Genomic DNA, 14,803 nt, shown 5'->3' on the forward strand with positions numbered 1-14,803 from the left:
GGCTGATGCAGACGAACCCGCGCTTCTCCTGTATATACTGCTGACTCCTTGAAGATGAAATTTCGCATAGAAATGACATTTTGATTTTTATACATAACTTGTTTGGGATGCTTGCCTGATTCGATCAGACGAAGTCGGATATTGCATCGTCGGCAACGAAGCAAAAGCTGCTGCTGCTGGCCACAGCAATGGCACCGGTGTCGCCACCTTGTTGTATTGCCATACAGTTCGTTGTTGCGGGCTCGAAATTTTTTTTTTTTTTTCTTTCGCGATGCACAAACAAAACCACGGTGAACAAAACTTCAAATTTAGTGTAGTTCTGGCCAAACTAAGTTTCGCTTGTTATAATAGTGATAAAGACGTTTATAGAGCTCTTCAAACATTCCGCAAAACAACAATGCCCGTCTACGCTTCTTCACAGAATCATGTGCGTTCTTGTTCCTATAAAGAACAAGAGATGACGCCACAGATGCCATCGCTGAGACAGCGGCCTGCTTTGCTTCGCAGCCGACACAGACGATGCAAATATTCGACATCGTTTGATCGAATGGGGCAAGTACCCCAAACAAATTTTGGGCATGAAAAAGTTTTGTCTCCCAGCTGCCATTTCTTCGCGAAATTTGAGCTGAAAGAAGCACAACACGCGTTACAAGGTTCTAAAACTTTAACGTACCCCTTTTGAAAAATTCTCCCGCCTCAACCGGAAGCTCAATTGCGCTGAAACTGCGCACAAAGCTTGCGTGTTGTTGTCCCCTTCTATACGAGGTAAGTTTGACCATGGTGCTTACTTGGTTTGGTCGTGCATGATGAGAAAACAGCCGTCTGCGACGAGAGACTGAGGAGCAAAAATAATAATAATTGGGGCACAGGAATTAGGAAAGGCGCAGTATCTGTCACACTTGTTTCGGTGGACACCTGAACCGCGCCGTAAGGGAATTGGGATGAAGGTGGGAGTTAAAGAGGAAAGGCAGAAAGAGGAGCCGTAGTGGAGGGCTACGGAGTAATTTCGACCACCTGGGGATCTTTAACGTGCGCTGACATCGCACAGCACATAGACGCCTCTTCGTTCCGCCTCCATCGAAACGCAACCGCCGCGGTCGGGTTCGAACCCGGGTACTCCGTGCGTCTTACCACTGCACCACCCCGGAGGAGCAGAAGAGCGAGGAAGGGCGGCTGATCCTAGCCCTGATGTGGCTGGGACAGGCTAGGTCACCGTCGCTTGCGGCGGGGGCTAGCAGCTGCCACTGAATTTTATATGTTGTAGGCTGTCATATTGCACCCGCCACCGCTTCGGTGGTGAACGCGTCGGCCGTCGCGAAGCGCATCTTTCTCTCCCTCTTCTTTTTCTTCCCTATTTTCTCTTCTGTCCGCACGAGGCAGCGGAGGTGGCTCGGCCCGCCGGGTTGGTGCAGTGGTAAGACGCCCGACTAGTGTGCCGGAGTACCCGGATTAGAACCCGACCTCGGGGTTTGCTTTTCGATGGAGGCGAAACGAAGAGGCGTCCGCGTGCTGTGCGATGTCAGCGCACGTTAAAGATCCCCAGGTGGTCGAAATTACTCCGTAGCCCTCCACTACGGCTCCTCTTTCTCTCCCACCTTTCTTTACGGCGCGGTTGAGGTGTCCACAGAAAACAAGTGAGACAGTTACCGCGCCTTCCCTTCCTTTCAATCAATCAATCAGCGGAGGTGGCTCAGCTACAGAGCCAGTAGCAGGCCCATGCATGTTCTTTTCCTTCTTCCTACAGCCACAAAAAACGCCAGCGCAGTTTTCAACAAAAGGCAGCTGTGGTGTCATCTGGCGTCGCTGGAGGAATGCACTGCTAATAGTGTACACTCTAGCGCTGCGCGGTTCAAAAGCGCCGACGCAAGCATAACACTTTATATGGTGCTGTTGTTGTAGTTGTGGCTGTAGGAAGAAGGAAAAGAAAATGCACGGCCTGCTATTGGGTCTGTAGCTGAGCCACCTCCGCTGCCTAGTGCGGACAGAAGAGAAAATAAAGAAAAGGAAAAAGAAGAGGGAGAGAAAGACTGCGCCGCAACAACAGCCGTCATCCACCACCGAAGCAGTGGCAGGTGCAGTGACGGCCTACAGCAGCTGTGGCGTCATCTGGCGTCGTTGGAGGAATGCGCTGCTAACAGTGTACATTCTAGTCACTGGAAAATTTTTCAGAGTACCACAAAGGTGCCCGCGGGCGCCATTTCCCTTCCAGACCGCCTGGCCCGGCCGCTGTCTGAACGGCGAGTGACCGCATCCGTAGGCTTGGAACGTGTTTTTAAGCTCAGCAAAACGGGAAGGCTCTGGCACGTTTATTCAGACAGTGCCAACACTGATTGTGCGGTCGCTAACTTTAATACCGTAGTCAGCAATCGAGGGAAAAAAATAAATGTGTGGGTGGACCGGCAAAAACTGCAGGTCGCCTGCTATTGCGAATCCCTCTAGCGCTGCGTGGTTCAAAAGCGCCGACGCAAGCATGGCACGTTATATGGTGCTGCAGATGACGCAATCGCTGCCCTTCGGCAGAAAATTGGCGCTTGCGTCTTTTGCTCCTCAGTCTCGTCGCAGAGGGTTCTGTTGTCTCATCATGCGTGGCCAAACCAACTAAGCACCATGGTCAAACTTTCCTCGTATAGAAAGGGACAACAACGCGCAAGCTTTCTGCGCAGTTTCAGCTCAAATGAGCCTCCGGCCGAGGCGGGAGAATTTTTCAAAACGGGTACGATAGAGTTGCAGAACACTGTATATTCTTATGGGGCGGCAAGCTGCCCAATATATATCAGGTGTAACAATATATATGGATCAGTGAAAAGCACTGCTAGTTAACGTTACTGCACATGCAAGTCAATCACCCTCATTGTTTGTCGAGCCCTCCTTTCAAAGATTCCGTTGCCGCAAAACACGACGCAAACTGCACATGTGCATAGCTGGAAACGATGAAGCATATTGTCAAGTACGTTGCCCAGAAAGAGGCCTCACAAAATACTGTTGTTTAAATAGATCATAGCGCAAAAGAGAAGTGGATGTATGGAACGCCCCGCATACGCAGAAAATGACTATTCGGACCTTTGGCAGTAAACATATGACGTTTAGGCTCGCAGCAATTTGGAGCAGGATTTTACGGAGAAATTTTAGCCACCTGGGGGCCTTAACATGCACTGACGCTGCATAACACAGGGCTGCCTCTTTTTGGGAAAGTAAGGTGAGGTATACCTTCGGGTGCACACTGCGGAATCATGGACACCCCCCGCTTAATTAGGTCAAGGTCACTGAAGGTTAAATTTAATGCCAGGTGAAGACGAGCTCTATCTGGAATAGTGAAGCTTTTGCTTCAATTGTAAATTCGTTTATAAAAAAGGAAAGGCACAGTATCTGCCAAGTTCACTTGAAAGTCAAATTATCAGACTCGAAGCACGGCTCTACCTAGCATAGTGAAGGTTTCACTTCAAAATGGATGACATCAAGCAGCCATGACTACAGAGTTCTAAGGAAATAACGCACGCGCGAATATTCGAGGCTTTGTGTATACATAAGATCGGCGACGAATGTGTCAGCACGTCTATCAGGCTGCACAAGAACGAACTCATCTACCTCGTCGACCATTTTAATCTGCAATTTCTCGGTTTCCATTCCTTTCGTCACATTTGATGCCCACTGCTATGTGCCAGTTTTTTCAAATAAGGAATTGCTGTTTTGTATGCATATCACACATGCTTATTCTGTGTTAAGGAGTCCCATTCTTACTTTTTATCAGACTGATAGCAGCTTAAATCGTTCTGTTTGATTTTTGAGGCTATAAATCTCTTCTGTTTGTCAATAAACATCAGTTGCTAGTCAGCACCTGTAATTGTGTTGTCACATCCTTGTTTTTGTGCTGTTTCTATCCCCATTCTTCCTGCACCAACTAGCCCGCCAAAATGCTCTCTTGAATCTCATTACTTTTCATTTGTCTATACATACCACTGACCAACCGCCATATGGCACTAGTTTTCCAGACTTGTGTATCAAAATTATGATGTAATGGTTTGTTGCACAGCATTCCAGATTGTCATAAGATTTCTCGTTGCATGTAGCACACATAAAAAAGAGAGAGAGAAATTTGGTTTGTAGGGTTTAACGTCCCAAAGTGACTCAGGCTATAAAAGATGCCGTAGTGGAGGACTCTGTAAATTGCAACCACCAGGGGTTCTGTAACGTGTACTGATATCGCACAGTACACATGCGCCTTTCTTTTCGCCTCTAGTGAGAAGTGGCCGCAACAGCTGGGATTCGATCCCACATCCTTGGGTTGAGTAGCTAAGCACCCTAACCACTGAATGACCACAATGGTGCCGAAGCGATGGCTGTCACTAATAACCAGCTACAAATTTTTTATTGCAGCAACACATTCAACTTAATAGTAAAAAGGTTTTATTTGGAATTAGTTAGGCAACATTCTAATATTAAATTAGCCAGTTTTTCACCATTTCTGAAGAAAAAGGTGGTAGACGTGAGACAAATTTATTGCCCACTAACCTGCTCCTAAACCTGAAAAGCATCGAAATCTATTTGGTTCAAAAAATTGTCGGCCACGTGGAAAGCAGGCTTGGCAAGCCTTACTTGTGGCACTGGAAAAAATGCGGCAGAGCTTTTGACTGTCAATACACCAACACGCTGGTCCTTTTTGACAAGTGCTGTCACTTTCATGTTTTATTGCTGCAAAGCAAGTCAATGGCAGAAGTCACTAGAGATAGTTTCTAATAAAAAAACGTCGAAAAAAAAAAAAAGAAAAGTAAATTTACAGGCACTTTTCACGGAGGCTGCGAGTAAGCATCTAGCGTGGTATATGCAAATGGCAAGCTCCCAGAAGACATGCACGGTAAAACTTCTCGCTTAAAAAGCGCGAGTAAATTTTCCATATTCCGTTTGTCAAGATCATGCCACAGGTGTAAGAATAGCTGTCACACATTGTCAACCACTCCCCAGCAGCCAAGTGTGAAACATGCAAGGGACCTAGCGCTGAGACGCCTGTGTCTCGCTGATATTCGCTCTGTCCTGCCAATCAAACGTGCTAGCACCATTAGGAAAAGCGCTTAGTAATGGTATTAGCTGTGCTAGGCAGGTAACTTTTCCATTTCCAACAAAGCTAGCAAGACACCTCTCCTGTGTCTCAACACCCGCACACGAATTACGAATACCAACTCCTCGAGAAGGGAAGAAACTGGGAGCTGCTAACACCCACACTGTCTTTATCTGCATCCTTCTGCGATGCCACAGAAAGGCGTCCCAATTGCTTGGCCTGTTCAGTTATTTCAATGCTATAACAAAGGCCAAAAATAAAAGTTGTAGGGCCAGCCAGCATGGAGTACACCATCAACAATGCACAAAAAGTAAAGCACCTGCAATCAGTTCTGCTAACCTCATTAGCTCTTGTATGTCCGAAAAGATCACTCCGAAATGTAAGGTAACTATTTTCCCTGACCACGAAAACAAGTGACAAGTTCTCAACCAACTATGCCAACTACACCTGCTGCTCCACACAGCTTAGGGTGCTAGAAACAGTCTGCACGTCTTGGTGAATCTGCAGCAGCAATGTAATGCCCCCTCCCCCCCCCATCAGATCTATCCTTACATGGCACAGTTCTTGGCTGGGTAGGGCAAAGTTCGGACAGTATTGTTCCAACAACAAGGAGGGCTTGAAAAAGAGGCCTGCAGCAGGTAGGCATGATGGTGCGCTCAAGTATGTCACATTTGAACTATGTTGGGCCAGTAGCGGCTGAACATTGGCAGCTTGGCATACAAAGAAGGTGCAGAGAGAGAGACTAGTCTCAAAAGCTTGGTGCCTTGATTTGCTTGAGTGCTTCTTCATCGAGGATGCTCTCCATTTCGCCTTGTTCATGCAGTTTGAAGGCTCCACAGTAAGCCAACCAGCATGGTGACACAAGATCGCTGTTAGCACCGTTCCCAGCGCCACTTTCCAACGAAACAAAGCTTACAGTGCCGTCGGACAACTCGCTACTGGGCAGCCCAAGCCATCACAATGAAGATCCGCTTATAGATGGCATTCATGTCAGAACGCTTTTTCTTTCTGCTATATTTTCATGCTGGTCAGGCATTGAGCTGAGGTCACAGACACACCTTCAGTGTTCTAGAGACAGTATGAAGGCAGTGAACAATGCACACCTACTGACATGAACTGATTCAAATCAGTTGGAAACTGCAAGACACTTCCAAGCATGAGCGAGATATACCACAGTGTCACACAGCCTGATTCCTTCTCAAGCTCCGTGCAGACTGTTCTGCAATCGTGACTATGCCTTTGTAGTGACCTCTATAAAGCGTTCTTGGCCGGAAGGATGGCCATCCACATCAGATTGCAGAGGCTGCCAGACTGTGCACCAATGCACAGTGCCACACACGCAGTTCTGTAATGCGGTCGGCCAAATCGGAGGACTGCCTTTGAGTCGCTCTGTCACAGTGGGATCATGGCGCGTCAAGTTGCATGTGGCGGTGCGATATGTCAGGGAAGTCCCTGTGCAACCGGGATCCCTGGCGCACAGTCACTGAGTGTCTCTCTCCAGTCTACCCGAGAGGCTGCTGCTATATGGCGGGCGAGGACTCCTTCTTGGGGCTGTCCGTACCGTCCAGAATCTCGGCAATGAACTCGGACATCTCCACCGAGTCATCAGAGTGGCGCTGGAGGAATGGCGTGTTGAGTAGCTGCGGGTAGGTGAGCCTTTTTGCCGGCTGCTTTTGAAGGCTGGAAGCAAGAAAAGACAAAAGAAAAGTCAGTAGAGCATTCACATAGTCCGAAAACCAAGACTGAAAGTGTCTCAGTAACCAACGTTTGGAAGTCAACGATCATGGAGCTTGGGTGCAGGCTTTCCCTCTCGACTTCACCATAGCTTGCTCACAAAAATGGCTGGTCCTGGTGGCATCCACATTTTGTTTAAATTTTATTAGCTTCTAATAGCCAACTGCCAGTTTCCCCTTAGAACATCTCTTCAAGAGGCAAACCATGTAACGGGTTGGAGGGCTCATAACCAATGACCTTTTCTTTAACTGGCAGTCATGTGACCTATCGGCATGTAAGTGGTGAACATGGGTCATGTGACCTCCTCATGTGGTGGTGTCACCTCATGGAGACGACAGTCACGTGGCATTGCTAAATGTGCAACTCATTACACAGGTGTTTTCTTTCTCTTAAATCTGGGGTACTCCCAAATGCGATGAAAAAGTCCTGTGTGTCAGCTGCATACAAAGGTGGGAATAAAAATTTACAAAAAAAAAAAAAAAAAAACACTGTCCAACTTGTAATACCTATGTTTGTCAAAGGATTTGAAAAGATATTATATGACCATTTTAAGAAATCCTTCGAAAAATTCCACCTGATTTCTAATGCACAGTTCTGATTCAGAAAAAAGCACTCCACTGCATTAGCATTATTATAACTGAAAGAATACATACTGCAAAGTTTTGAATGTAAACAAATAGCTCTTAGCCTATTCATAGATTTCAGTAAAGCTTTTGATTTCATATTTTAACACATAAGATTCCAGTTTATGGCATCTAGGGTAAGCCCTTATCCTTATTATCATATTTAGCTGGTAGCCAGCAATGTGTATATCTTGCCAACCATCAATCGTCATCATTACCAGTCCTCCGAGATATACCGCAGGGAAGCGTTCTGGGATCCTTATTATTCAATGTGTACATAAATAGTACTGTAAACTAGAGCTGTGCACTCCGGGCCAAAATATATTTGTCTTGGGCGGGTCGGGCCGGACAAATACAACTATTGAGAAATTGCAAATACGGCCACAGTGTGATAAGCAGAATGCACAGCATTTTCCCGCGTTCTCCCCACACGAGAGCTTCCAAGTTCTTCCCCGGCATTGACCCGCCTTTCGTCCTCGCCGAGAATGTATCCTTGATAGCAGTCGGAGACCGAGTTGAGGGAGCACCGCAAATGCCTCAGTTCAAAATGCATAACTTGTTTTTACACAACCAGTTAATTCTATGTATGAGCTCTTCCTCTATATATTCAGCAAATTTTTCATTTCAGAATGTGAGAACTCAACATTTCAAGATCCTGGATAAAATCATCATCCTGAAGTTATTTCCTTCTGTATCATCGCTTCAACTGCAAATATGGCATGACGGGCTAGCCGGGCCCGGGCCTTAAATCTGAGCGCCGGGCCGGGCTCAGGCCCTTTCAGAGTCGGGTCAGGCCGAGCTCAGGTCTATAGCGTGGGGCCCGGGCTGGGCTTGGGCTCAAAATTTTGGCCCGTGCACACCGCTATTGCAAACATAGATAAGGCAGTAAAATTCACTATACTATATGCAGGTGACTGTACAATACTACTCTGTGATATGGACTAGTGATCAAATGTAATGAATTACTTGTTGCCTTTCATCAATGGTGTAGTACCACTATATTAAAATCAATCCTACAAAATCAAAAGTTACGGCAATTCGACCAAAAAGCAAGGCTATCGAGTTGGAAGATGCTATTACATGTGCTGGTGAAGATATTTAAGTTGTTCATGAACGCACCATTTTCGAGGTAACATTTTCCTCTAACCTTACCTGAGATTCACATGTTCAGAAGTTAACTAGTAATCTCTCATCAGTGACAGGTGCAATTTCTTGCTGCCGTACTTCTCTTCCTTTTAAAACACGGTTTAAGATATATTATAACACATCATTCACCACACATATCAATCACTGTTCTTTTGTTTGGCTGATAACATCTAAAATAAACATAGAAAAAATTTCTCTTCTTCAAAAGAAAGCTGTTGGTCATATTGCAAATCTTGGTTACTTAGACCATACTTGAAAAGTTCTCCACAAGTGCAATGTAGTAAGGATTCAAAATACTATATATGAATTTCGGGTTCTGTTGTCATATGATTTCCCTTCCAGATTCAGATCAGTGGTAGAAGATACTATGCTGCTGAAAGAAAATTGATATCTAATGGACACGCATAACACAGACAAGTGGCTAGCACCATTTTTTTGCATGGACTATAAGCTGTAGACATTATAGTATAGTATATTCTTCCCACAATTTTAAACAAATACAAAATACAAAGATCTAGATAAATCAGCTAAAGCTGCACTGCGTCAGTATTTTTGTAATTACGTAACCTGGTGTTACTTTTCACAGTTACTATTATTTTATTGCGACCTGTGTCATAATTTTCTCAAATAAAGTATGCTGAAGTATGCTGTTATTTTTCAGTTGATTGTATGCACATATTTCCTAGCAGTGTGTTCACTTGCTGAATTGATATTTTGATGTTGTCGTGGTACAACTACATTTGCTTTGCATTACTTCAATTAGTGACTCTGCTCTGTTGTGTTGCAAAAATATATTTGCTTCTTCGTGTGTGTGAATATTCTTTTATTGCATGCTGTCCTGTCTTGTAACGGCTGCCTAGGCCTCTTCAAGCTGTTTATGCACAGTGTTTAGCCCAGGCAGCACACCATACCATGTTCGCATGTTGAGGTCAGGCTCTATCAATGATGATGCATGATGTAATGGGAAGAACATCTCAGCAAAACAGGCCAATGGTTTCAGTTCACAGGCTGCAAAAAGGACTCCAACATGGTTTCATCACCACTCACCAGGCATTAATGAAGTCTTCATATTCCGGTGAGAACTGTCCCATGGGAAGTCTAGGAGGGTCGTCTTCGACCACGTGCTTGAGCTGCTCGAATGGAGTTCGGAAGTTGGGGTATGGGAACCTCCCTATTGACAATTCGATCTGTGAAGGCAGAACAAAGAATAGCTCTGCATTATGCAAGTAGTGCAAGCCACTAAAACCTGGAGAGCTACAGAACCTCGCACGATTCATTATCAACATCCCAACTGTACTGACTGTAAGGCAAAACCTTGCTGTCTACAGTGGTCAATTCTACTATAATTTTGTTAAACACCGCAGAAAAATTTTACCAGAAAAAATTTTCTATCAGCGCATGCGCCTGTTTTTATGTAGGACAATGCTTAAAGCATTAAGCAGCGACCATGATGACATTTGGGTGTCAGCAAAAGTGATGCAACGAAAACTATTATAAATCTCACCCACCAGGCAGCAATGATACATTTTTAGTTTAAAGCAGCCGCATTCAAGGCTGTTATGGCCTCGGAATGCATGCCCTGCTGATTGAAGTTTTAGGGGATACCGCCTCATCCAAGAAATTCCGAACACTATGGCCCCTGTTAGTGAAAAACGCTAAATATACATCACTGGCGACATGAAAGGAGCATTGCTACTTATTGAAGAGCGCAAAATACATTAAGGCATGATGAGCTACCCTGAAAGAAAAATTACCGATGTCCACTTTAAAAATATTAGTGATATTTTTCCAACATGCGGTCACATGGTGTAACACAGTGATAACGACAGTGTTTCGCCACAAGATGTCACTTCATAGTTTGTTTTATGCAATCTTGCCAAATTAAAGTAATAAATTCTTTAACCCACCTTTTAATTACCACAATGAGTTTTGGTCAGTTCAATGTACTATTTACTTGATTCTGGGATGCCCACGATTGCAAGGCACACCAGTTTCTCCCAGCCAGAAGGAAGAAAAAAAAAAAAAAAAAAAAAAAAAAAAAAAAAAAAGAGGGGAGGAGGGCCATGCCTTTGATTGTAACGTACAGAAGATTTTCATGCTTCAACAAAAAATTGATCTTCTTCCTTGGAATGAACCTTTATTGCAATCGCTCTAATGTGATGGTTGATCTAATGTGATCATGATTGTGAGGCTTCCCGTATCCCTACCAGATCTGTGACAATGGTGGATGGGATTAGAGTTACTGATGCACCAAAGCTTCCAGGCTGGCATTTTCTGATGCCAAAGAAAACTTGGTGTTGCTGGCATTGTTTTCTTTCATATTTGATTCTAACACATACGTCTTTTTTTAGGTGTCTCCTTTTTTTTTTCCTTCAGGAGAAAGGCGCGCATTACAAATAAGTCACAGGTCAATGCGTTTGTTCATGAGTGCACTTATTCCACCTCATCCATAGTCACGAGTACTCATGTTCATGTCTGTCAGTGTGTGAATGAGCGGTTGTCAGTGGTAGTGGGCGATTGTAAATGGCTGCGAGTAGATGATTTGTGTGGTGGGTGCATGTGTTAGAGTGAACAGTGTGAACAGATAAAAATAAACAAAAATAAAAGTGCCCAGCATGCACCGCCAAGTGGCACAATGAGATGTGACGATGAAGTCTGCTCAGTGCATTTAATGACGACACTATCTGTTTAGACTTGGGGCTCTTATCAAAGTGGCAGCAGCTGATAGTGCTTTGGGAAAAGCAAACGCAAATCATAAAAACTTGCAGGTGGCTTCGCCTTTTCATTCTCTTCCTCTCTTGTAAGCCACTGGAGTACCCATACACATACCACTGTCACACACGCCGCAACGCACTCTCTAGGCTCTCTAACATGCTTGGACCAACGAGCTTTCGTGTATAGCATGCTCGTTTGGCACGCGAAAGTTCAGGAAATTGCGCCATTTTACTTTGTTCAATTAGTTATTCCCTGAAGTGCCCCTCTACAGGAACCTCATCGCAAAGTTTCATGTCCCTTGGTCCCTCCCCCGATTTGCTGGTTTCATTTTCAGTCTTGAATGTTATTTCCGACGGACGCTGCCAGGTTTCGAGTGACAGGGACTTAATGCTCTGTGTTAAAAGGTCCAATGATGTTCCTGTTACCCTATGGATACACTGCCATCTCAATTAAAATGAGGGCACAGATGTTCTGTATTGCCCACTAAATCCTTGCAGCGGCCAAGTGAGAGCCACTGCAAGGATTTAGAGCATGACAGCTGTGCTGCGCTTAAAGCAAGCACACAGACCGACAGAAGTTTTTCAAGTGGACCCAACGTTCACCTCATTAAGCAGTTTTACAGCAGTGGTGCTGCCATGCAAACATGGTTTGATTTGGTTAATGTGGGTTAACGTCCCAAAGCGATTCAGGCTATGAGAGACGCCGTAGCGGAAGACTCCGGAAATTTCCACCACCCGCCAGCCCATGTAGGCATGCCCGGAAACAAGCGGACCCAACGTTCACCTCAGTAAGCAGTTTTACAGTAGTGGCGCTGCCATGTAAACATGGTTTGATTTGGTTTATGTGGGTTAACGTCCCAAAGCGACTCAGGCTATGAGAGACGCCGTAGCGGAAGACTCCGGAAATTTCCACCACCCGCCAAACCATGCAGGCGTGCCCGAAAACGAGGCAGCACACAAACTAGCCCGAGATCTCACACACTGGGCTGGAGGAGTGCCACCGGACCAAGGTAAACAAGAGGACCTGATTAACTACAGCGAAATAACAACGCACTACAGACTGAGCACGAGAGTCCTACCACCACCGGACTCCACGTTAGGCAAAGAGGAAGCAGTAGCATGGAGAAAGCTACAGACAAATGCATACCCGAACCCAGTTCTAATAGCTGTAAATACGATCAGACCTATGCTCATTATGTAAGGAAAGGGGATCACTAGATCACATAATGGGAATGTGCGAAGTCACCAGGCAGGGCTAAAAATATAACTAAAGACACCTGGGAGGCCCTTCTGTGAAGCTGAGACCCAAGAGCCCAAAGAGATATTGTTCGACTGGCCAAAGATGCCGCTGGAGTCCAAGAACTACTGGCCTCCAACTAAGGCGACTGTCCCACCTTCCAGGTCTAACCCCTGAAGAGCGGAATAGTCACTCTGTTGGACAACTAAAAGTTCTCTCTCTCTCTTTAACGTGCACTGATATCGCACAGCATACGGACTACGGACGCCTTCATGCACACGTGGTGACTGCAGAATCACTAATGGTGTGCTTGCGGGGCACGGCACGTAGTTCGATACAGTGAAACCTTGTTAATATGTACCCGCTTACCAAGTAGTTGCGGTTAAAACGTAGTTGTGAAGATTCCCCGGCTGAGCCGCGATTGAAACCCATGTATTGGTTGACTGCTTAAAGCGTAGTGGATCGTGAAGTGCCTACCTGTTAATACGCACTTCTCGTTGCAGCTCGGCTCACGCCGTGCTGCGACGCAAAACGTTTTCACCTTTCCAAAAAGCGTTATAAACATGCGGACTGCCGGTTATACAATTATAGTGTACTAGAAAGTATTCTAGAGAAAGTACGCAGTTTTTTTTACCATGTTCCAACGAACGCTGTTCCTGGCTGTTCGCCGCGGTGACGTCCATGTCAATAGGCCGCCCGGGAATCGTTGGCAGCCCTATCGCAGTAACCATCACAGTCACCCTAACCCGCCCATGTGGCCGCGTTACGCGTGCAGTTGCGACGTAGCGGACGTAGCCTATCTTCCTTTCTTTGCTTTGTGGATGTGGTGCGCAACCGCCGATTGCATCGTCTGTATTGAGCTCTGGTGCTTTGCGAAGCGGTTGTTGCGTGAGTGTGTGTGTGAACGAGCAGCACTATGCCCCGCCCCAGAGCGATGAGGATATCGAGAATGAGGACAGCGGCGATGACTTGGAAAGAGAAGATTCAGGCCCTACTGTGATGGAAACTGCTTAGACATTAACTGTTATGAGAGCGTTCGCTAAGAAGATGGGCCTTATGGAGAAGCTTGCTCGCGGTTTCGCTAATCTTGAGACAGCTGTTGTCGCCGCGAGACCACCACGGCGGCAGCTGAAAATGACCGACTTCTGGTCGGCAAGACGGGAATAAAGTGCACGTATGTGTATTCACAGGAAGTTTACAGTGCCTGGTTTTTATTGCGAAAGCAATACTACTTTCACTTTCAAGCCTTTGTGGTGCGACGGCGGTGCACATGAAATGACCTTTCGCGTGACCTCTGTGTGACGTCACGCCTCAAAGCTGGGCGACCAACTCGTGCCGTCCGTGAGAGACGGCGGTGCGCATGAACGGCGGCCTAAACTCCCGCTCTCTCCGCCAGGAGCGCCACAGGTGTTATGACCCAACTCGCTCCGTCGGCTCGCGAGGCGGTAGCTACCAGCCGTGGTCTAACTCCCGCTCCCTCCGTGAGGGAGCGCTACAGCCGGATTGACGTCATCCCTGAGACTGTTGTGAGACCGTTTAGAACGACATTTGGGGCGCCAGTTCAGGTACGCCCTTACACACCGAGAGTTAAGCCCAACGTTGATCTACGGCCGGGCGGAGCTGCATTCGTGCCATATGCTCCTAAAGCTAAGGAGAATTATGGGGCTGCAGCCGCAGCTACCGCCGGGGGTGCAACGTTGGATACTATAGGAGGTGGCCAAGCGGCAGGTGGAAGTAGAACCGATAGAGGGCATAGGAAGGGATTGGCGCGCAATTTGAAAGTACCAAAGGCTAAAATGAGCCAACAAGAAGGAAATTAAGCTACTAGAAGCAACCAGAAGCAACCAACAGCAGCATCCGTCTTTCACATTACTCCAATGTAAATTCTGCATTGCTGTTTAATTTTTTTTTTTCACATTTAGAGAGTGAGGAGTGGCAAATGTGTTGTAATCGGTTTTAAGGTGTACTGCCAGATAGTACGTACTTTTGCCGCGTCCCCTACAACTACATATTAACGGGGTTTTACTGTATATTGAATCTTCCACTGAATGGAAGTTTGATAAATGCAAACAGTTTTGACATACTTTTGCATGGAATTTCCAAGGGAACATTCTGAGTTTGATATAGGCAAAATTTAATACACCTGGGTACAGCTCCATTTTAGTCCGATTTAGAATGCTCGTTTCATAGCAATGTTGTTCAAGTGTTGCAACAGTTTTCAGCAGTGTATTTCAAGAAGCGGCAATTAAATTGGCCCTTATCAATAAGTTTGAACCTAGTTACATACTACAGTCGA

General features: G+C 45.9%; 1 protein-coding gene across 1 annotated transcript in view; it reads right to left on the reverse strand.

Moving 5' to 3' along the window:
- Positions 1-4,723: 4,723 nt before the first annotated feature.
- The window catches only part of lic (dual specificity mitogen-activated protein kinase kinase lic), a 43,452-nt gene continuing 33,372 nt past the window's right edge, over positions 4,724-14,803 (reverse strand). The window contains exons 8-9 of the mRNA XM_084603653.1: positions 9,604-9,743; positions 4,724-6,733 (exon numbers count right to left, since the gene is read on the reverse strand). Of these exons, the coding sequence (XP_084459779.1) occupies positions 6,574-6,733; positions 9,604-9,743 (300 nt within the window). The 3' untranslated portion in view covers positions 4,724-6,573. The remainder of the gene's footprint in view (positions 6,734-9,603; positions 9,744-14,803) is intronic.

This window comes from Amblyomma maculatum, chromosome 5, assembly GCF_055883805.1.
Source record: "Amblyomma maculatum isolate TAMU_Amacu chromosome 5, ASM5588380v1, whole genome shotgun sequence".
Lineage (NCBI taxonomy): Eukaryota > Metazoa > Arthropoda > Arachnida > Ixodida > Ixodidae > Amblyomma > Amblyomma maculatum.